A 22,375-nucleotide genomic window follows, 5' to 3' on the forward strand; every position below is an offset into this window, starting at 1 on the left:
GCACAAATGCTGCGCAGCTAGCGCCATTCGACGGCCAACACCGCGGTTCCTGGTGTGTCCGCTGTGCCGTGCGTGTGATCATTGCTTGTACAGCCCTCTCGCGGTGTCCGGAGCAAGTATGGTGGGTCTGACACACCGGTGTCAATGTGTTCTTTTTTCCATTTCCAGGAGTGTAGATACATAAGGGCCACGAAGATAAGGCAAATTAGGGTTCATATGGAGGCATATTGCTAGCCTTTTTTCCTTCGCTCTATGAGTATTTGCGAGTAGAACAGGAAAGGTAATGACTGGTAGTGGTACAAGGTACCCTCTACCAGGTACCATATGGTGGCTTGCAGTGTATGAATGTAGATGCTGATGCAGTGCAATTTGAAGCTTAATGACTTAAAGGTAACAAATAAACACACAAGATGGTCCACTATATGTTAGGAATGATTTAATGTCAGTAAAAATCGCTGTGGCGTTACCTGCACGCTGGGTTGTTGATTCTGAAGCTGAATATCAAAAATGCCTCCTTGGCCAAAAAGTGCTGCACCTGGAAACAAAGAAAAAATGCGTCATGCAAAATAAGAACAACAAAATAAACACAAGGTGGCAGCAGGCATCACTTCCAAGAAAATCCCACACAACATGAGATAGAGCTGCAGCTGATTCTCTGGCTGTCAGCGACATATTTTCCAAACATTCCTCTTAAATACTGTTCAGTACTGTTGAATGTCTTTCCAGAGTAAATTAATTTAGGATATTGATTAAAGAGAAGAGATGCATATCAACAGTGACTCTACAAGTTGCGCAGTGCTCACTTGGACAGATAAGTGGATGTCGTAAAAAGGGATTGTTGAACCCTCGGAAAAAAAAACTTGTGTGTTCACATCAAGCAGTTTGGTGAATTCCATAGCAAACCTGAATCATGGCAGATGCGCCGAGAACTTAATCGCATTTTTTGCTCGTACTAGTCCTACGTTGTTATCAGAGTGTCCTATTGACTGATACGAGATACTAAATAATATGCTTCACACACATCTTGGACTCAAGTCAGACACGGTCTCACGAAAAGCTGGGTTATAAAATAATCGATAAAAACGGGAACAACAGAGTGTCTTCAATAAATATACGTTATGAGTACGACATTAAATATTTTCGATTTGCGCAGCCACCTGACATGCAATGGTCACGTACAACGTACGCACTTTTTTTCCATTTGGGATCAGTGATGGGAGAGGACATCCACACGAAATTTTCTAATATAAGAGTAGCACAGATCTACATGATCAGTTGCATGATTTGGCCGAAAATATTTTGAAGTTCAATTACATTTTCTTTAGGACAAGAGATTATATTTGTTGAATTGGTGCAATACAATAAAAAATATTTCATCACAAGCATTTCGCTTTACTGCAATGCACCTGGCACTAACTGCCAAACATTGAACGCCATAGTGGAAGTCTGTATGAGTGTGTGTGTGACACAAAGTTTTTGAACTACACTGCAACGAAATATTATTCAAAGGGCAACGACCTTCCAGAAAGAGACCAGTGAAAGTGCAACGCGAGTGTGCGACTTAAACCTAAACAGTAAAAGAATGAACTAGCTATTTTCACAATACTTGACACCTTAGAAAATGCTTTGTCACTGAAGAGAAAAATAACCAAAAAAATTGGAATTTAACATCTCTTCGACAAGAGACCAAGCAGTCTTCTATAATTACCAGGAATGCCACGGAAAAAGCAAATGAGAATAACCAGACAGGAATTTAAACTGCACTCTACCGAAGGCGAGTCTATAATTGATGCAAGTAAATGTGCATGTATGTCTGCTCGAAATCGTATATCTCCGAAAGTTCTTCACCAACCACTTTGAAATTTTAACACAACCTTGCAATCGAATGTGAGCATCTTTTTATGTACTTACTGGGGCGCCATGTGATACATAAATATAAAGTAATAAAAGGGGCGCGTTGTCAGAAAACATCTCGAGTTCGTTTGTTCAACATCTTAAATCTCTGCAAGGTCTTCAACGATTCGTTGGATATTTTGACACAACGCTACATTCGAATAGGTGCCCGTTTCAGTTTATCTAATGATGCGCCATATGGCGTATACATGTGCAAATGGGTGAGTGTGGTCAAGAACAGGTAGCATGAACTCTGTACTGGAGCTGAATGCCGTGGGGAACGGACATGCAGACACGGATGTTGGAATCGCATTCGGCCAAACATTTTTTCAGTTAAAACACCAAATTGTATTCATATTACCTCTTGTATCCAATAAAAACACAATAGGTAGGCTACACTAGACTGCATGTTATGCTAGGTACAACAATTCCATTCTGTACGTTTGATGTCCAGGTCTGTCTTCACAGAGCCGATATTTACACGTATGAGTAACGTTCACTTCAAAGAAGATGTTCAAAGCGACCATCTTGGATTTGTAAACACTACGCCACTCGCTGGATCACACTTTGTTGGACCCTGCGCAACACACCTACATTCACCATTGCCGAAGCGGCTATTAGGTCGTGTAAATTCATAAAAATCTAGTGGATTAAGGTTCGGGGAACGTGGAGACCAGAACATTGGACCTCCTCAACCAATCCATTTCCCTGGAAATCCTTCGTTTAAAAAGTGTCGCATCGTCACTCTAAAGCACGGCGGTGCACCATCATGCTGAAGCAATAGCTGTCGCCGAACACCATGTGGAAGTTTTCTAATGCGTCAGGCAAAGTAACGTACGATAAAGGGGCGCATTCAGCTTTTCCGGAAGCACTTAAGGACCCAAAAACAATCCTCCCACGATTCCAACCCACACGTTTACGCCAAAGCGTACCCGATAGCCACATTCACAATAACATGTGGGTTGTGTTTCGACCAATAATGGCTTTTGTGGAGGTTGAAAATATCTTCAAGAGTGAAGCTAGCTTCGTCAGTTGATGTCAAGGTTTTTTTTTTTTTTACAAAATGTTCGTTACTTTAACGTGCAATGATTTGGGTGCAGTTTTACAAAGTGTAATACTTCAACAGGTAGTCTTTGAGATATCCGGAACTGCCTTGCACTATTACGGGTACTTTTGTGAGGTAATTAGTGAACAATTTAAAAAATCGTGACCACTGTTTGTTGGGTATGTCTGGTCCTTGGAGGACATCTGTCCACTACTTGTGGACGAAGACTGCCGGTTTCCAGAAAGCGTTGCTACAGGAGGCGAAAAACATTCTTACCGAGATGGCGCCTTTGCGCGTGCCGTGCAGCATACGCACGAGCAGCGGGAACACCTAAGTTATCGGATACCCGCTTCATCAAATGGACATCAACGTATTCACCATTTGTGTACTCCATCGGGAAACCCCGCCATACTTGACCACGACAGGACTACTTATGGTTGCGCACTATGCTGTTAGTGTAGACACATGCATGCAATTTAATGGAACCCACTGTCATGTGATAGGCTATTGTCATGTGACAAAATGATATCCTGCTTCCGAACGACGAGAACTAGGGACCTGACGACTAAAAAATAAACAAGGAACCTCACGAGGATTCCAACCATAGCTCCATTTTTTCGTTTTTCGTTTTCTTTCTTTTGATTTTGCTCGTCACTGTTCTCGTCTTTTGGTCTGGGCGGACGTCACATGACACCTCTCCAAGTTAATCGTTGAATATTTCACTCAACTTCTCTCTTTTTTTTCTTCTCCTTATTACAGAGAGCAGCCAGCCCTCTGAGCGAACACGCTGAGCTACCGTGCTGGCATTCCATAGTGCAGATGGGTTTGATAACCAACCAGTCTACTCAGAGGGCTACGACGGCTGGTGCGGTAGTGGGGGGCCACACACGTTCCTCAGTACATTCCGATGCGCTGCACAATATGACCGTGTTTCCAGCTCCTCGTTTTCATACTCGTGTTTTCAAAACGCATCCTATCTGATTTTGCTAACTTTCGTCTTGAATATGGACGAGGCATCGTATGCCGGCCTCCAGGTGTGGCATTTTTTCTTCACACAGTATATGTAAAATATACTGTTACCAAAAATTTCAAAAAGTACTCGATCGATTTAATTCAGATTTTTACACGTTACCGTATAAGTGAAACGTTGTTAGGAAAGTTGTATTTATGGTTTATCGGTTAATGATTAGAATACTACTATAGAATCTGAATTTACAACAACAATAAACATGGCTCAAGGTCAGAGAGCAGAGAGGGTGGGGGGTGGGGGAGATAGCAGATGGACAATGGGGTGGGAAGAAATGAAGACAGAGGGAGGGGCATGATGATGATGATGATGATGATGATGTTGATATTTGGTTTGTGAGGCGTTCAATTGCGTGGTTATCAGCGCTCGTACAAATTTCCACTCTTTTTCACTGTCCGATCTCCACTCTTTTTCACTGTCCGATCTCGCCACTTTCCCGAATGATGAGCACAACACAAACATCCAGTCGCCAGAGGCAGCGCCTAGACCACGAGCTGCGACTGCGAACGGGGAGGATGGGGGGGTGGGGGGGGGAGAGCAGGAGGAGATAGGAGACAGACAGAGAGGGGCGTGGCGAATATGGACATTAAAATTGGGAGGAGATAGTGAGAGGGAGAGAGGGGAGGGGGAGATAAGAGGCAGGAGGAGGAGGAGGAGAAGGAGAGAGGGAGGCAGAAGAATACAGAAAGAGAAAGGGGCAAGAGGTGATGGACAGGGAGAGAGCGAAGAAGGAGAAGATAAAGTGGGGAAAAGGCGGAGATGAACAGAGACAGGGAGGAGAAGGATATAGCCAATTCCCACACTTATTAAAAACGTGTGCTTCCTCTTCTCTTTCTTTTCCATTTCACCAGACTGAGCCACAGTAATGCGAGACCAGGAACAGCTAGTACCAAATATAGGTCTCAAACTGAAAAAGAAATAGCTCATAATGTACCACTAGAGTACAGCGTTGTGTGGAAGTTAATCATGGACGGCATGGAAACCTAAAAGGTTAGAGGACTACAGCGTTTGAGTTGTGGTGTTCTGGGAGGATCCTGAAAATTAATTGGCTCTTAAGATACGAGACTGGCCCCCAGACTGTACCACCTCCATAGGCACCCCAAACACGGCGAGGCACACCTTTTGAGTTTTCACAAAAGCGATGACAGAAAAAAAATTAGGGACAAAGTGTTTATTATGTTCGGTTAACGAACGAAGGGGTAGTGTAGTGTAGTGTAAACCAGGGATGAACGGACACCGGTTACTCTCTACTGGCTCCTGCTATGATCATACGCGAGGTTGGATTCCTCTCAACTTACATTAGTCAGGGGGCCTGGAGATGGTGTAAAGCAACGCCTAAGTGGTTGCACAAATAAATTAAGTGAAAAAAATACGGCTGCAGGTGTTTTCATGTCGTATTGAGCAGAAGAAATCGTTGTAACCATCTATTACAAGGATGTGCATGCAAAGATTAGATATTACTTTGTTCTACTCGAAGATTTTCCGTCAGTTATTACGAACTGTGTAGCCTTTCTGACAGGAAATCATGAATCTAGTCGCACAACCGAGACTTTACCCAGTAGTCAAGCTTGTCGGGAAAGGTGTCAATAGCCTTCTGGAAATCTAAAAATATGAAATGAATTTGACAACCCGTGTGGATAGCACTCATTGCTTTGTTAGAATAAAGTGCAAGTCGTGTTTCACAAGAACGATATTTTCAGAACCCTTGCGGACTATTTGTCAATAAATCGTTTTCTTCGAGGTAATTCCTAATGTACAAACACAGTACATGTTCCAAAATCCTACTGCAAATCGACGGTAATAATATGGATCTTTAGTTCAGCGGATTACTCGTATTTCCTTTTTTGGATATTGGTGTAACTCATCCAACTTCCCAGACTTTAGGTACGGACCTTACGGAGAGTGAGCTGTTGTATATGACTGCCACGTACAGAGCTGTTGTATCGGATTCTCTGAAAGGAATCTGACTGTTATACAATCTGGACTCAATGCCTTCCCTTTATTACGAATTAAGCTGCTTCGCTAAGTCACGGGTGTCCAATTCTAAGAGAGCCGTGTTGGCAGTTATTGTCAGTGGTGGTAAGTGGGCCAATGTTCGTAGATCAGGCTGTAGTTTCGCGCGACAGCTGGCATGCCTAAAAGTTACTGTAACAGGCTTAGGTCCTCACTTAACAGACTCCTCTTGCGTGACAAGATATAATCTACAAGAAAAGGAAGTGGCGCGTTGGTTGAGACTCTAATCTCCGGGAGGAACAGGATTCAAAATGACGACCAGATCTTAGTTTTCCACAATATCTCTATATCGCTCAAGGATAATGCCTGGATGGTTCCTTTTTCCAGTTTTCTTCCCCGTCCTTTCCCGGTGCCGTGCTTGTGCTCCATCTGTAATCACCTCGTCGTGGACGGGATGTTAAACCCTAATATAGCTCCCTTCCTTCCTTCTCGCGGTTCGTAAGAAGAATTATTACACACTTCGTCTCCGAGAAAGACAGAAAACAAGGCAGCGCTTTCAGAAGTTGGCCCAAAGTACATTGTGTTAATTGAAAAATACAAAAATGGCTCTGAGCACTATGGGACTTAACATCTGTGGTCATCAGTCCCCTAGAACTTGGAACTACTTAAACCTAACTAACCTAAGGACATCACACACATCAATGCCCGAGGCAGGATTCGAACCTGCGACCGCAGAGGTCACGCGGTTCCAGCCGAAGCGCCTAGAACCGTACGGCCACACCGGCGGCTGAAAAATACAAGAAAAGGTTTTCTATTTCTCGCTATCGTGACCTATGTGAACTGATGTATTCAAGAAAAGCTGGAGGGAAAGAATATTTTTTTTTCCTCATTGATTTTACAAGGGATATCTAAGATTCCAGGAACAGTGGTTCCGACACTGGAGAGAAATTACACGAATTTAATTTTAAACTATTATTGTTTGTTCCACATTTCGTCGCAGTTTTCTATTTCTTTTTAAGTTGACTCGAGCTAGTTGCTAGAAACGTGAAGAATAGAGAGAGAGAGAGAGAGAGAGAGAGAGAGAGAGAGAGAGAGAGAGAGCGATGTTCACCCCTCTTCCCTTCCAGCGTTTCCTTGCTCCGACCCGAGTACGCTCAAAGAATCCAGATTACAGATAGCCGCGCACTTGCTGACAAACACAGAGAGCGAAACTGTCTCTGACAGAAGAGGCTGCGTGTGTTGGCGGAGGAAAAAAAAGAAAGAAAAAAGATAAATAAAATGCGAAGAAGTAAAGAGGAGGAGGCGTGCAGGACAAGCTGCAAGGAGGTGGGAGAGGGCACAGGGAGGCGAGGAGTTTTGCCTGCGTGCGCCGCCTGCGAGGCGGGGGCGAAATACGTTTTAGAAACAAATTTCGCATGCTTTTTGTGAGCACGATGCGCTCCTGCCTGGTGCTTGCCCTTGTGCCCGTTGTGTGTGTGTGTGTGTGTGTGTGTGTGTGTGAGAGAGAGAGAGAGAGAGAGAGAGAGAGAGAGAGAGAGAGAGAGCGTGCGTAGAGACGCTCGCCTTTGGTCGCCGCCCTCGGGAAACTACCCTATCCGGAGCTTTTATTTTTAAATAATCCTGTGCGAGACGACACACGTTCGTGGAGGCGGGGTGTTGGCGAGGGGGCCCCTCCTCTACGCACAGGCCAACTCAAACCGAACGTTTCCCCTAGAGCGACGGCCTGGCACGCAAATGAGAACGGAGTTTCCCTTATCGTATCAGCCCACCAACGTGGAAACGCACGCTTGGGGAAGGTGTAGGGCTATCCACAGCTGTGCACGCCGCATTAGGGCGTTACAAGTGATACCGTTTGTCGGAATTTGCAGCAGTGACAAGTGGTTTTTTCCAAGCGTGGATTCGTGAGGTGGAGGGGATTCAAACAACATTTTATAAAATGCCTTTATATTCTCACATACTCTTATATCAGTTTTTCAGCCAATGTTATGACAAATTAGCATGAACACTAAGAGTCTCGAAAAAGAGAAGATATTCTAGAAAATTACAAGTCATGTTTAAGACAGGATTCTTTTCAATTGCTTGTCTGAGGTGGTTTGGTTTGCGGCCCGACAGAGGGCAGAAAACATTCCACTCAGGAAAAGGCACCCATTCACAGTCAGATGTTATGTGTTTGCTGCCAACATCTAAACAGACACGGTCCGCAAGTCCACAGGTACAAGCAGCAAACCACAGGAAGTCGGGTAAAGCAAGATAGACTAGGTGCGGGCAGGGCTCGCCCTCTGCGGTCCCCGTCCGAAAGTAGTTATGTATATAGACAGCTCAGACAAGCCGGGAATCGACGATCTCGACGATTTTTGCCTGTTATCAATGTAGATAGGATGCTTCGCTTCTCTACAATGGTTGCCTTAACGTCTACGCCATCCCGACACGCTCTCTGTCAGACCCAAGTTCCCAACTTCCCGCTCGCCGCACCGCAACGACCGCCGCCTATTAATGTCCTCGCAGATTTCTGACTCCCGTAAGATTTGGGGCGTCGGTTGTGCATCCGCCAACGGGAATCAGAAATCTGCGAGAAGGGGGATAATGGGCGGAGGACGTTGCGGTGCGGCATGGGGGAAGTTGGGAATTTGGGTCTGACAGAGAGCGTGTCCGTATGGTCGACACGGTTAACGCAACCATTCTAGAGAAGCGAAGAGTCGGGGTTCGAGTCACGATCCGGCACAAAGTTTTAGCTTTCGCCGTAGCATTGCCACAATGCCCTCTGCAACAACTAGAAGTCATTATTTCCTTCCCATCTCTTTCCCATCCGTTTCGTTTCCATCCATTTCACCACAATTGCTCACAGTGAAGTGTTCATGTTTCTCAGTAAATAACGCCTTTATGGTGTTCCGAGCTCTCGAACAATCTATGCGTGAAATCTGGATATCCCAAAGTGAATATTCCGCTCTTTGTTCCCCAGTCCATCGCAAAATGACATGTACAGGTATCTCAAACCTTTAGGGTCAAAGCTGAAGGAACATGATCCTAAACTGAGTATTCTGAAATAAGGAACCAGTGGTCAGAAATGGATATTGCACTCGGTACGACATCTCAAACATGTTTGTGGCAAGTAATTGTAAAATGTTTACGTTTCATAACAAAACGGTAATTTCTGCATCGACATAGGTTTATTCGTGAGTGTTGCATGGGAGCAATGATTGTGTAACTTTATTATGAGCTCAAGTTGTCTGATTTTCCTGTCACGATTATTCTGCCGAATTCTTCTTGGAACGGGGACTCTCAGAACTTAAACAGCAAACCTCTATTGTAGCGTCTGCCACCCTAGTTTCGTTAAGCGTCCCCTACTGCTCTCGCACCGACTAAACGATCCCGTGATGAAACCCGACGCTCTTCGTTGGTTCCTCTGCCTCTCCTCTTAATCCAACGTGAAAAGAGTCCCACACTGACGAGCAGTACTCAAAATTCGGTGGAACAAGCTGTAATTCACTTCTTTCGTGGATAAATTACATTTTTTGTTTTTCAAATTATCCCCATTAATCTCAGCCTCGCATTCTCTTTTCTACCGCTTGTTTCAGGTGGTTGTTCTACTTTAGCCCAGCCTGATGATTACTTCTAAATAGTTTACGGTATTTACTGTATCCAGAGATTTCTCAACCAATACATTATATCCGTTCAGGGTCAACTGCCAATTCCTGCACCAATGGCCAATCCTCCGCAGGTCTTACTGCATTTCGCTGCAATCTTCTGGCGTTGTAGCCTTATTATATACAGGGCCATTTCGAAAAGTAAAGATACAATGGCTCGCAGTCCTTAAATAGAACATTTATTTAGAACGTCAGTTACATCTTATTAACTGGATTATTTGTTATTTTTCGACATAATCACCCCCGTTATCCAACATTTGTTACGTCGGTGCAGAAGCTTTTGTATCCCACAGTCATAGAAGGTTGCCGCCTGTTGTCGGAACCACATTTGAACTTCATCTTTGATCTCTTCATTGTCGTGGAATGATTTTCCACCAAGATGTGACTTCAGGTAACGGAAGATGTGGAAGTCCGTGGGCGCAAGGTCTGGGCTGTATGACGAATGGTCCAATACGCCCCATTTGAATTGTTTGAGTAGTGCTTTGGTTACGAGCGCTGTGTGAGGCCAAGTGTTGTCATGAAGCAAGCGGACTCCACTTGTCAGCATTCCCCTGCGTTTGTTTTGAATTGCCCTTCGAAGACGTTTCGAAGTCTGGCAATATGCAGCAGCATTAATTGTCGTTCCAGGAGGCATAAATTCCAACAGAAGAATGCCTTGCCTGTCCCAAAAAACAGAAGCCATGATTTTCTTCGCTGAAATCGACGTTTTGCATTTCTTGGCTTTTGGTGAATTCGAATGGCGCCATTGCATTGATTGTTGCTTGGATTCAGGTGTATGGTGATAAACCTACGTCTCGTCACCTGTCACAATGTGATCAAGGAACTCATCACCTGCTTCAGCATAGCCGGCCGGGGTGGCCGAGCGGTTCTAGCGCTTCAGTCCGGAGCCGCGTGACTCCTACGGTCGCCGGTCCGAATCCTGCCTCGGGCATGGGTGTGTGTGATGTCCTTAGGTTAGTTAGGTTTAAGTAGTTCTTAGTTCTAGTGGACTGATGACCTCAGAAGTTGAGTCCCATAGTGCTCACAGCCATCTGAACCATCTTATATAACATTGTGATTAAATTACTTAAAAGCAGTCTTGATAACAGCCAATGTTAAATTTTTAGCGTTTTCGGCCTTTTAATTACGGGCCATATCAGAGTTCGCGCAGTCCGGAACCGTGCGACTGCTACGGTCGCAGGTTCGAATCTTGCCTCGGGCATGGATGTGTGTGATGTCCTTAGGTTAGTTAGGTTTAAATAGTTCTAAGTTCTTGGGGACTGATGACCACAGCAGTTCAGTCCCATAGTGCTCAGATCCGCTTGAACCATTTTTTTTTTTATCAGAGTTCGCACCATCTGGATGACGTCAGTCACAGCGACTGAGGCATCCACAGTGAGTCATGCGCCATCGTCGTCATCCGGATGGTGCAAACTCTGATGATGGCCCAAAATTAAAAGGGCGAAACCGGTCAGAAGTTAACATCGCCTGCGATCAAGACTGCTTTTAAATAATTTAATGTGAGCATCTGCCAAAAGCCTTAATAACCACCTTTTGCAGCGTGAGATGCGCAGGGTGAGAGTCAGTGAGGTTCTGAAAGGTACGACAGGGATGTGGAGCCATGCCAACTCCAGTGCCGTGTCCAGCTGCACTACGATTCTCCGTTGAGGATCTGTGGCACCAACAACCTGCTCGAGGCGGTCCCACAAATTCTAGATTGGGTTTAAATCTGGGGTGTTCGATAGCCAGCGGAGTACGGTAAACTCATAGTGGTGCTCTACGAACCACGCACGAACACTGCGAGCTGTGTGACACATTGCAGTGTCCCACTGGTACGTCCCATCGTGCCGAGTAAAAACAAACTGCATTCAGGGGCGTACATGGTCCCCCAACAACTGATGCTTACTTGTGTTGACCCATTGTGCGTTCCAGAATGATAAGATCGCCCAGGGAATGCCACGTAAGCCTTCTCCAGCCCATAACGCACCCTTCTGATTGCAGTGTGTTTGCTTTCAGACATGCTGTACGATACTGGCGTGCATATTCAAGACTTCGTCGCTGACGATCAGCAGCCACCATGGATGCATCAACCAGGAGCCTGCTGCGGAGGCCCACACGCAGCAACGTTCGCTAATCTAGCGTTCAAAATGGCTCAAATGGCTCTGAGCACTATAGGACTTAACATCTGAGGTCATCAGTCCCCTAGAACTTGTTGTTGTTGTTGTTGTGGTCTTCAGTCCTGAGACTGGTTTGATGCAGCTCTCCATGCTACTCTATCCTGGGTAAGCTTCTTCATCTCCCAGTAACTATTGCAACCTACATCCTTCTGAATCTGCTTACTGTATTCATCTCTTGGTCTCCCTCTATGATTTTTACCCTCCACGCTGCCCTCCAATACTAAATTGGTGATCCCTTGATGCCTCAGAACATGTCCTACCAACCGATCCCTTCTTCTAGTCAAGTTGTGCCACAAATTTCTCTTCTCCCCAGTCCTGTTCAATACCTCCTCATTAGTTACGTGATTTATCCATGTAATCTTGTGATTTATCCATGTAATCTTCAGCATTCTTCTGTAGCACCACATTTCGAAAGCTTCTATTGTCTTCTTCTCCAAACTATTTATCGCCCATGTTTCACTTCCATACATGGCTACACTCCATACAAATACTTTCAGAAACGACTCCCTGACACTTAAATCTATACTCGATGTCAACAAATTTCTCTTCTTCAGGAACGCTTTCCTCGCCATTGCCAGTCTACATTTGATATCCTCTCTACTTCGACCATCGCCGGCCGAAGTGGCCGAGCGGTTCTAGGCGCTTCAGTCTGGAACCGCGCGACCGCTACGGTCGCAGGTTCGAATCCTGCCTCGGGCATGGATGTGTGTGATGTCCTTAGGTTAGTTAGGTTTAAGTAGTTCTAAGTTCTAGGGGACTGATGACCTCAGAAGTTAAGTCCCATAGTGCTCAGAGCCATTTGAACCATACTTCGACCATCATCAGTAATTTTGCTCCCCAAATAGCAAAACTCCGTTACTACTTTAAGCGTCTCATTTCCTAATCTAACTCCCTCAGCAACACCCGACTTAATTCGACTACATTCCATTATCCTCGTTTTGCTTTTGTTGATGTTCATCTTATATACTCCTTTCAAGACACTGTCCATCCTAGAACTTAGAACTACTTAAACCTAACTAACCTAAGGACATCACACACATCCATGCCCGAGGCATGAATCGAATCTGCGACCGTAGCGGTCGCGCGGTTCCAGACTGTAGCGAATAGAACCACTTGGCCACACCGGCCAGCGTGTCCACAAGGAGTAACAGACTATTTTTTTTATTTTATTTTATTCACTAGTTATTGAAAAACGACGTAACTATTTTTTCAAATTGCAAAAAAATAGTGCTATTACTTCCTGTTCAGTATTCTATAGATCAAGTAAACTTTTTCGTTCTTTTTTTAAATTTCAGATATGTCGACTGCTTAAATAGTAAAATAGTAAATAGTAAAACTCGCTTATTTAATAGGATGACTGGAGAGACTGGACCACTACACTGTATCATGCAACAAAACTGTATGGCAATGGAGAAGAAAATAACGACTGTAGTTTCACTTTACTTTCAGCCGTTCGCAGCAACAGTACGTCAAGGATGCTACCCCTCGCCAGGAGCTAAGGGCTATGTAAACTGAAGGTGCAGGGGGAAGAAAGAAAACGAAAGGGAAGGAACTACTGATGTCGGCTACATCTGCATCGGGACTTTCTGCGGAATCAGCGGCGACGAGCGAAAATGTGTGCCGGACCGGGATTCGAACCCGGCGTCTCCTCCTTACGAGACAGTGGCGTTTACCGCCGCGCCACCCGCACACAGTGTTAACCGCAATTGCGCGGACTATCTCGGCACACCTATCGGCCGACTCACATTCCCCCCTGGCACTACCGAGCCGCAGTCCTTGTCTCCCACTCCGGCTACTTTGAAAACGTGTGGCGTCTGTTCTTTCGGATATGTCCTAAAGAACACACAATGCATTCATACAGCCATAGGTTGTTCTGGCCTCTTCACATATACCCACTAGCGATTGTCTGCACAGTTGAGGCATGTAACCTCTACGAGGTATCATTCAGTGTCATAAAATTAAAAGTATACCTTTCATCAACCTTAGGTTTGCTTGGAATACAACAATTTTTACTATATATTATACTGGAGGCGACATGTCCGTACCTTCCTTCGATCTGAGAACACACTCACCGATTCAGTTCTCACTGACCAAGCAGTTCCACACGGATTCAGCACCTTATTTCCTTCAGTTATCCGAAGAGTTGCCAGTGATGAAAGTCATTTGACTGCTTGTCCTCCTGATTTGTTTTGGAAAGGTGATCCCACTCCTATGGACCAAAGAATGCTTCAAATGGCTCTAACGACTATGGGACTTAACTGCTGAGGTCATCAGTCCCCTGGACTTAGAACTACTTAAACCCAACTAACCTAAGGACATCACACAGATCCATGCACGAGGCAGGATTCGAACCTGCGACCGTAGCAGCAGCACGGTTCCGGACTGAAACGCCTAGAACCGCTCGGCCACAGCGGCCGACTCCTATGGAGCACCCTATAGAACGTTTCAATGGTTAACAATGATTTCGCAGATGTTTTCAGAATCTGTTCAGAACATCAAGCGTTGTCATAACAAAGTTACGAGGAAACCTCTTTATAAAAAATGCCCACACACATAGGAACGTGCTGGCGTACAACATATGGCCGTTATTGTTATCATATTTTGACAGGTAGCAGACGACACGGTGTGATACCCCCTTTTTTGCGCAATACTACAGAAAACAAGCTGCGCCCAACCTCACAGAGTGTACCAGACAATGAGGACCGACGCGGTATTACAGTCCGAGCCGTGTGTAACAAACGAGGCAAAAAATATCGTGAAGTTCTTTGTCCACCAGCACTGTGTATTACGGCACCTTTTTGTTGCGTGATTACGTTATTACAAAGGGAGAATAACTGCATTTCCCTTTGTAAGCGCGAACTCACGGTTGGGTTAAAAATGGAGCGGAATTCTCTAACAAAAAAAAAAAAAAAAAAAAAATTATCGTGCACGAGGCTCCTATACGCAAAAAAAAATAATAACAAACTAATGACAACTATCTTCAAAAAAAGGCCTCTTCCGCTTTGCCCAACATTCCAACCTCCAGGAGATAGTAAAGTTAATTTTCCGGAAGTCGTAACAATAATGTTGTTGTTGTTGTTGTCTTCAGTCCTGAGACTGGTTTGATGCAGCTCTCCATGATACTCTATCCTGTGCAAGCTTCTTCATCTCCCAGTACTTACTGCAACCTAAATCCTTCTGAATCTGTTTAGTGTATTCATCTCTTGGTCTCCCTCTACGATTTTTACCCTCCACGCTGCCCTCCAGTACTAAATTGTTGATCCCTTGATACCTCAGAACATGTCCTACCAACCGGTCCTTTCTTCTTGTCAAGTTGTGCCACAAACTTCTCCCCAATCCTATTCAATACCTCCTCATTAGTTACGTGATCTACCCACCTAATCTTCAACATTATTCTGTAGTACCACATTTCGAAAGCTTCTATTCTCTTCTTGCCCAAACTATTTATCGGCCACGTTTCACTTCCATACATGGCTACACTCCATACAAATACTTTCAGAAACGACTTCCTGACACTTAAATCTATACTTGATGTTAACAAATTTCTCTTCTTCAGAAACGCTTTCCTTGCCATTGCCAGTCTACATTTCATATCCTCTCTACTTCGACCATCATCAGTTATTTTGCTCCCCAAATAGCAAAACTCCTTTACTACTTTAAGTATCCCATTTCCTAATCTACTTCCCCCAACATCACCCAACTTAATTCGACTACATTCCATTATCCTCGTTTTGCTTTTGTTTATGTTCATCTTATACCCTCCTTTCAAGACACTGTCCATTCCGTTCAACTGCTCTTTCAAGTCCTTTGCTGTCTCTGACAGAATTACAATGTCATCGGCGAACGTCAACGTTTTTATTTCTTCTCCATGGATTTTAATACCTACTCCGAATTTTTCTTTTGTTTCCTTTACTGCTTGCTCAATATACAGATTGAATAACATCGGGGGCAGGCTACAACCCTGTCTCAGTCCCTTCCCAACCGCTGCTTCCCTTTCATGCCCCTGTAAATAGCCTTTCGCTCCCTGTATTTTACCCCTGCCACCTTTAGAATTGGAAAGAGAGTATTCCAGTCAACATTGTCAAAAGCTTTCTCTAAGTCTACAAATGCTAGAAACGTAGGTATGTCTTTCCTTAATCCAGCTTCTAAGATAAGTCGTAGAGTCAGTATTGCTTCACGTGTTCCAACATTTCTGCGAAATCCAAACTGATCTTCGCCGATGTCGGCTTCTACCAGTTTTTCCATTCGCCTGTAAAGATTTCGCGTTAGTATTTTGCAGCTGTGACTTATTAAACTGATAGTGCGGTAATTTTCACATCTGTCAACACCTGCATTCTTTGGGATTGGAGTTATTATATTCTTCTTGAAGTCTGAGGGTATTTCGCCTGTCTCATACATCTTGCTCACCAGATGGTATAGTTTTGTCAGGACTGGCTCTCCCAAGGCCGTCAGTAGTTCCAATGGAATGTTGTCTACTCCCGGGGCCTTGTTTCGACTCAGGTCTTTCAGTGCTCTGTCAAACTCTTCACACAGTATCGTATCTCCCATTTTGTCTTCATCTACATCCTCTTCCATTTCCAAAATATTGTCCTGAAGTACATCACCCTTGTATAGACTCTGTATATACTCCTGCCACCTTTCTGCTTTCCCTTCTTTGCTTAGAACTGGGTTTCCATCTGAGCTCTTGATATTCATACAAGTGGTTTTCTTTTCTCCAAAGGTCTCTTTAATTTTCCTATAGACAGTATCTATCTTACCCCTAGTGAGATAACATTCTACATCCTTACATTTGTCCTCTAGCCATCCCTGCTTAGCCATTTTGCACTTCCTGTCGATCTCATTTTTGAGACGTTTGTATTCCTTTTTGCCTGCTTCATTTACTGCGTTTTTATATTTTCTCCTTTCATCAATTAAATTCAATATTTCTTCTGTTACCCAAGGATTTCTGCTAGCCCTCGTCTTTTTACCTACTTGATCTTCCAATAATATATGAAATGTATTCGCTGTTGCCGATACGGACAACCATCAGCTGTATAATGGAATGACGACAGTGAAAAAATGCGGCGTACCTGGAGTAGAACGCGGTTCTGCCGCTTTCTGCGAGGGGTCGCCTTAACCGTTTTTGCTATCCGCTTCACCACACATGGTCAGACCCGAACTTTCATATCCCGTCGTTCAAAGTGTCACAGCTTGCACTCGTACACATTATGTAATTCCCGTAGAGTGGGGATGGGGGATTTTAACTGAAAGTCGCTGCTTGGTATCGGCGGTTAAGTATGACATTGCAGTGTGTTAAGAAGTACGATGAATGTATTTCATGACGGCTCTATTTGCCGCATTGCCTGTCCGAAGGAAGACTGCACTGAACTTCTTAACAATACTGGCGCTGCGATATCGTACCTTTCAGTAATGACTGAGCCGAACTGGTTGATTCTCTGAAAGACAGCTTTTTTTAGCCGCTTTGGAGTAAAATTGCGTTGCACAGATATAATTGCTGAATCGCACAAAAGACCTTGATGTCTAATGAGCAATGACCTGTAGTAAAATAAGGCGGCATTTACCTCTTTTGCTGTAATAATTTTAGTTACTCATTAAAATTATTACAGTTTAAATGGAAAATGCTACCTTCTCGTAATAAATTCGTTGCTGTGGTACCTGCTATGAAGGAGATGCATAAACAACTGTCTTGATTATGCTCGTAGGAGACGACATTATATTAAAGCAATGCAGTTTGAATCCGCATTTCAGCACTTATGCCAACTACTGAAGTTCTCACTTCAGTTAGCAGTACCAATTAGGATTTTTCGCTATAAAATAATATAGAAGAAGACCTAACATGATCTATAGTCCTAACTTGATCTATGGGTTTAGGCTCTGATATCCAATTTCTGATTCTTCGAGGCGCCGTCGGACTAGTTGGAAATTGTGTGCCTTTTTGGTATAATGTGAGGCCAATTAATCAGTACCACATATTATGGTGCATGTTAGTGTTACTTGGTTCTCTGTTTGTTTAGAGACTAACGCAGATGTACAAGGTTTATCAGCAAAACTTTTACAGACTTGCGGAATCTTCACACCAAAACAACAAAAGAAAGGTCCATGTTAGAATATTATAAATTAGATTTTGAGCTATTAATGAAAGCTTTTCGAAGTAAAGTATGTACCGAATTAGGAAGTGCCCTGAAAAACGGGAAAGCATGTGCTTTTTGCATGACAGAAGAAGAGGACCTGGTCCTTGGCCTGCACGTTTCCCGACCACAGTCGTCTGGATAATTATCTGTGGTCCCACATAAAACAGTGCATTAGATGTTCCTAACGCAGATACAAGCTTTTCAACAAAGTGACATGGAAGCTTGTAAAATCAGTCGACAGCGTCCGGGGATGGCTAAAAGGGTGCAACAGATCTCGGTGCTAAGAGTCCATGCTTGTGTACGATATAGCGGAAGCCATGTGACAGATTTAGTACGATTTGCTCACTTGAAAGCTTTGTAAAATGTTGCTTCATTAGTAACGACAAAAAGAATAATTTATCAAATATTGTAGTATGGACTTTTCTCTCGTTTTGGTGCGAGGACGCCAATCGCAGAAGTGGTACAAGTATTTTTGACAGACCTTGTGTACCTGTTTGAGAAAGTTATATCGGGGACAATTTGGAATACAACAATTTCTGATAAACATGGGTCATGGTGCAAAAAAAATGGCTGGTTCCCTTCTTCTCCAACGTCCTAGATTATGGATCATTGGCCAATGAACTAAAGAGAAAAAAATTTGAAACCAGGTAAACCAGCTGACCACCCTCAAAGTTTCAGACCAATTTCGTTTTCAGCTGTACTTATACACTCTCGGAGAGGCTCATTTATAACGGAATTAGCGACTTCGCTCTGGAACATATCCCAGCAGAGCAAGAAGGTTTCAGGCCACAGAGAAGTTGCTACGACCAGGTACTGGTCCTAACACCTTTCATAGTGGCTGATTTCCAAGAAGACGTGAAGACGTCTGTCGCGTCCCTAGACCTAACCGCGACATATGACACAGTCTGGAGCGAAGGATGATACACAAATTACCAAAAACAACCCGATGCCTAAGGGCTGCAATTCTCATCAATACCACGGTAAACAATAAATATTTCAGCATTGACTTGGGAAAATATGTGAGCAAGGCGAGGAAATTACGTTATGGTCTACCATAAGGCTCCGTCTTAGCGCCCCCACCCTCCTTAGTGTTCAACCTATACACCTCCGATCCCGAATACCAGATCAACAAAATTCTGCTACGTGGACGATATCGCTCTTGCTTGTACAACAAAAGATCTCTGACAAGCGGAGACAGTTCTCAAAGAAAGTCTAACCGTGTAAGCTCCTAATTTAGAAAGTGGTAACTTAAACCCAGTGCAAGTGAAACTAAAGTATGTACATTCGATCTGAACAACAAACAGTCTAACTCGGAGCTCAGAGAGAAACTTAACGGAAACACCCTTTGCCATAAAAAGTACCTTGAGTACCTTGGTGTCACCCTTGATCGCACCCTTTCATATAAAAAACATTTTGAAAATACTGCTGGTCTTCTCAGCAGCCGAGTATTGTGGCCCTGTGTGGCTACACAGCTACCACTCCAACTAGATCGACTACGGTATGCGGTTAATAACTGGAGCAATCCGACCAACACCGATTTATTGCCGGCCGAGGTGGCCGAGCGGTTCTAGGTGCCACAGTCTGGAACTGCGCCACTGCTACGGTCCTGCCTCGGGCATGGATGTGTGTGATGTCCTTAGGTTAGTTAGGTTTAAAGTTCCAGAGGACTGATGACCTTAGAAGCTACGTCCCATAGTGCTCAGAGCCATTTGAACCATTTTAACGGATTTATTGACTTCCACTGCTGAGAAAAATCTATCCACCCGCAATCTGAAGAAGCGAGGCCTTGCTTAGGGAATACCGCAAGTTACAGGAGAACCTGGAATTACCCATACAGGAAGACATATCAAGTCTACGGAGAAATAGGCTCCGTTCAAGAAATCTACCATTACGGCAAGCAGAGCAGATAGATGCCAGTAACACCGGGGTGAGAGACCTGTGGGACCAGAGCTGTCAACTTATTGAAACTCCTGAAGAGCGTGAGAGTTCCGGAAGTATAATAGCGATACTTCTGGCACAAAACTCGACAGGAAACTATGGGTCAAACTGAACACTGCTCGCACTGGGCACGGTCTATGAGCAGACTCACTTTACAGATGGGGTGCTACAGAGTCTCCGGTTTGTGCCTGTGGGTGTCCGAACCAGACCGTGACGCGTATTACAGATGAACGCCCTTGCATTCCTATCAGTGGAGCTGGAGCGACCTCATGAAAGCTGACGATACAACCCTTATATTGATTACAGACTTAGTTACTGACATTTAGTTCGTTTTATATGAGGTTTTGTCTTTCTGCATTCATGTTATGTATAGATGCTAATGTTACATACCAGTATTTTTACACTGCATGTGAGCCACACGGAGGTTCGAGTCCTCCCACGGGTGTGTGTGTGTGTGTGTGTGTGTGTGTGTGTGTGTGTGTGTGTGTGTGCGTGCGTGCGTGCGTGCGTGCGTGCGTGCGTTTGTCCTTAGGATAATTTAGTTTAAGTAGTGTGTAAGCTTAGAGACTGATGACCTTAGCAGTTAAGTCCCATAAGATTTCACACACATTTGAACATTTTTTGAGCCACACGAATAAATAAATAAAAAAATAATAAATGGAATACAATCACACTATTGCAACAGTACAAAAGGGAATAACGAAGGGTGCATTTTGAATTAGAATTTTAAACACGTGGATGTAGGGTAATAAGTACGTTGGATACCCGAAAATTTTTGAGAGGCCCACGTATGGTGTGACTGTGGCAGTGGGAAAGAAAGACAAAAGGAGACACTATGAGGTTCTGTCACGTGTTCCCCTTTTCCGGCAGGGTTAGTTGATACACGGCAGTATGGGTAGCTTTACTGAAGACGTGTTGGGCGATATGCACCTCTTGTGTGGGTTCACCGAACACAGTGGAAGAACGGCACAACGACGCTACGCTGAGCTGTTCCCACTACGACGGAAACCATATAGCAGTAATTTTACATCTGACAATAACTACGTTACTCTGTGCCACACACACACACACACACACACACACACACACACACACACACACACACACACACACAAACCGTTAGAAAATAGCCATGAACAAAGTTTTGTTGGAAGAACTCGGGTGCATCTCTCTTAAACTTTTCAATACCAATTTTTTTTAGAGACCTTAATGTATTGTTAAGGACCAGTAACAATATGAAAATATATGCATTATAGAGCTCAACATGTGCACCGTTAGTGACGCGGCAGATGTCAATGCGTCCGTGCAATTACTTGGCACGAATTTTCTGGAAAGGTGCGACACGTTGCTAGCTTGCAAATCTGAGCAGGGCTATCTGCAGTCGCGAACTACACTCATGCTCATAAATTAAGGATAATGCTGATAAATGGTGAAACGACACTCTGGTGGGCGGTTTGAGGGTTTAAATCACCTCGGGCACCATGCGGTGCATTTGACCTGTGGTTGTCGCAGTGTGGCGCTGGCAGCAGTCCACATACACAGAGGTGTGTTGGTGCATCTCAGACTACGGTGCAGAGAGTAAGTGTGCAGAAGTTTTTAGACGTGCTAATGGTGACTGTGTTGAAAATAGCTCAAAGAACACATATTGATGACGTTATGAGGGGTAGAATACTAGGGTGACTGGAGACTGGTCAAACACAGCAGGTCGCAGCACGAGCCCTCTGTGTACCACATAATGGGATCTCAGGATTACGGTAACGAATCCAACAGAAAGGAAACGTACACAGGTTCTAAAGTACGCGACGTCCACAGTGTACAACACCATAAGAAGACCGATATCTCTACATCAGTGCCCGCAGACGGCTACGGAGTTCTGTAGGTAGCCTTGCTCGGGACCTTACTGCAGCCAGTGGAACAGTTGTCTCCAGACAGTCTACAGACGACTGAACAGACATGGCTTATTCGCCCGGAGACTTGCAATGTGCACTTCGTTGACCCCTGGTCACAGGAGAGCCCGTAAAGCCTGGTGTCAAGAACACAGTACATGGTCATTGGGACAGTGGTCCCAGGTTATCTTCACGGACGAGTCCAGGTATAGTCTGAACAGTGATTCTCGCCGGGTTTTCATCTAGCGCGAACCAGGAACCAGATACCAACGCTGTAATGTCCTTTAAAGGGACCTGTATGGAGGTCGTGGTTTGATGGTGTGCGGTGGGATTATGATTGGTGCACGTACATCCCTGCATGTCTTTGACAGAGGAACTGTAACAGGTCAAGTGTATCGGGACGTCATTTTGCTCCGGTATGTCCGCCTTTCCGGGGTGCAGTGGGTCCCACCTTCCTCTTGATGGATGATAACGCACCTTGAAACAGGAGATAGTCAAATGGAGTGGCCTGCCTGTTCTCCAGACCTAAACCACATCAAGCACGTCTGGGATGCTCTCTGTCGACGTATCGCTGCACGTCTTCAAACCCCTACGACACTTCAGGCACTGGCACAAGAATGGGCGGCTATACCCCAGCAGCCGCTCGACCACCTGATCCAGAGTATGCCAAACCCGTTGTGCGGCCTGTGTACGTGTGCATGG

At 44.5% G+C, this 22,375-nt stretch overlaps 1 protein-coding gene across 3 annotated transcripts in view; it reads right to left on the bottom strand.

Annotated features, from left to right (window-relative positions):
* LOC126284553 (uncharacterized) overlaps window positions 1–22,375 on the bottom strand; it is a 472,805-nt gene that overhangs the window by 52,907 nt on the left and 397,523 nt on the right. For all 3 annotated transcript variants that reach the window (XM_049983554.1, XM_049983556.1, XM_049983555.1), the window contains exon 5: window positions 468–535. In XM_049983554.1, the coding sequence (XP_049839511.1) occupies window positions 468–535 (68 nt within the window). The remainder of the gene's footprint in view (window positions 1–467; window positions 536–22,375) is intronic.

Source organism: Schistocerca gregaria, chromosome 8 (assembly GCF_023897955.1).
Source record: "Schistocerca gregaria isolate iqSchGreg1 chromosome 8, iqSchGreg1.2, whole genome shotgun sequence".
NCBI lineage: Eukaryota > Metazoa > Arthropoda > Insecta > Orthoptera > Acrididae > Schistocerca > Schistocerca gregaria.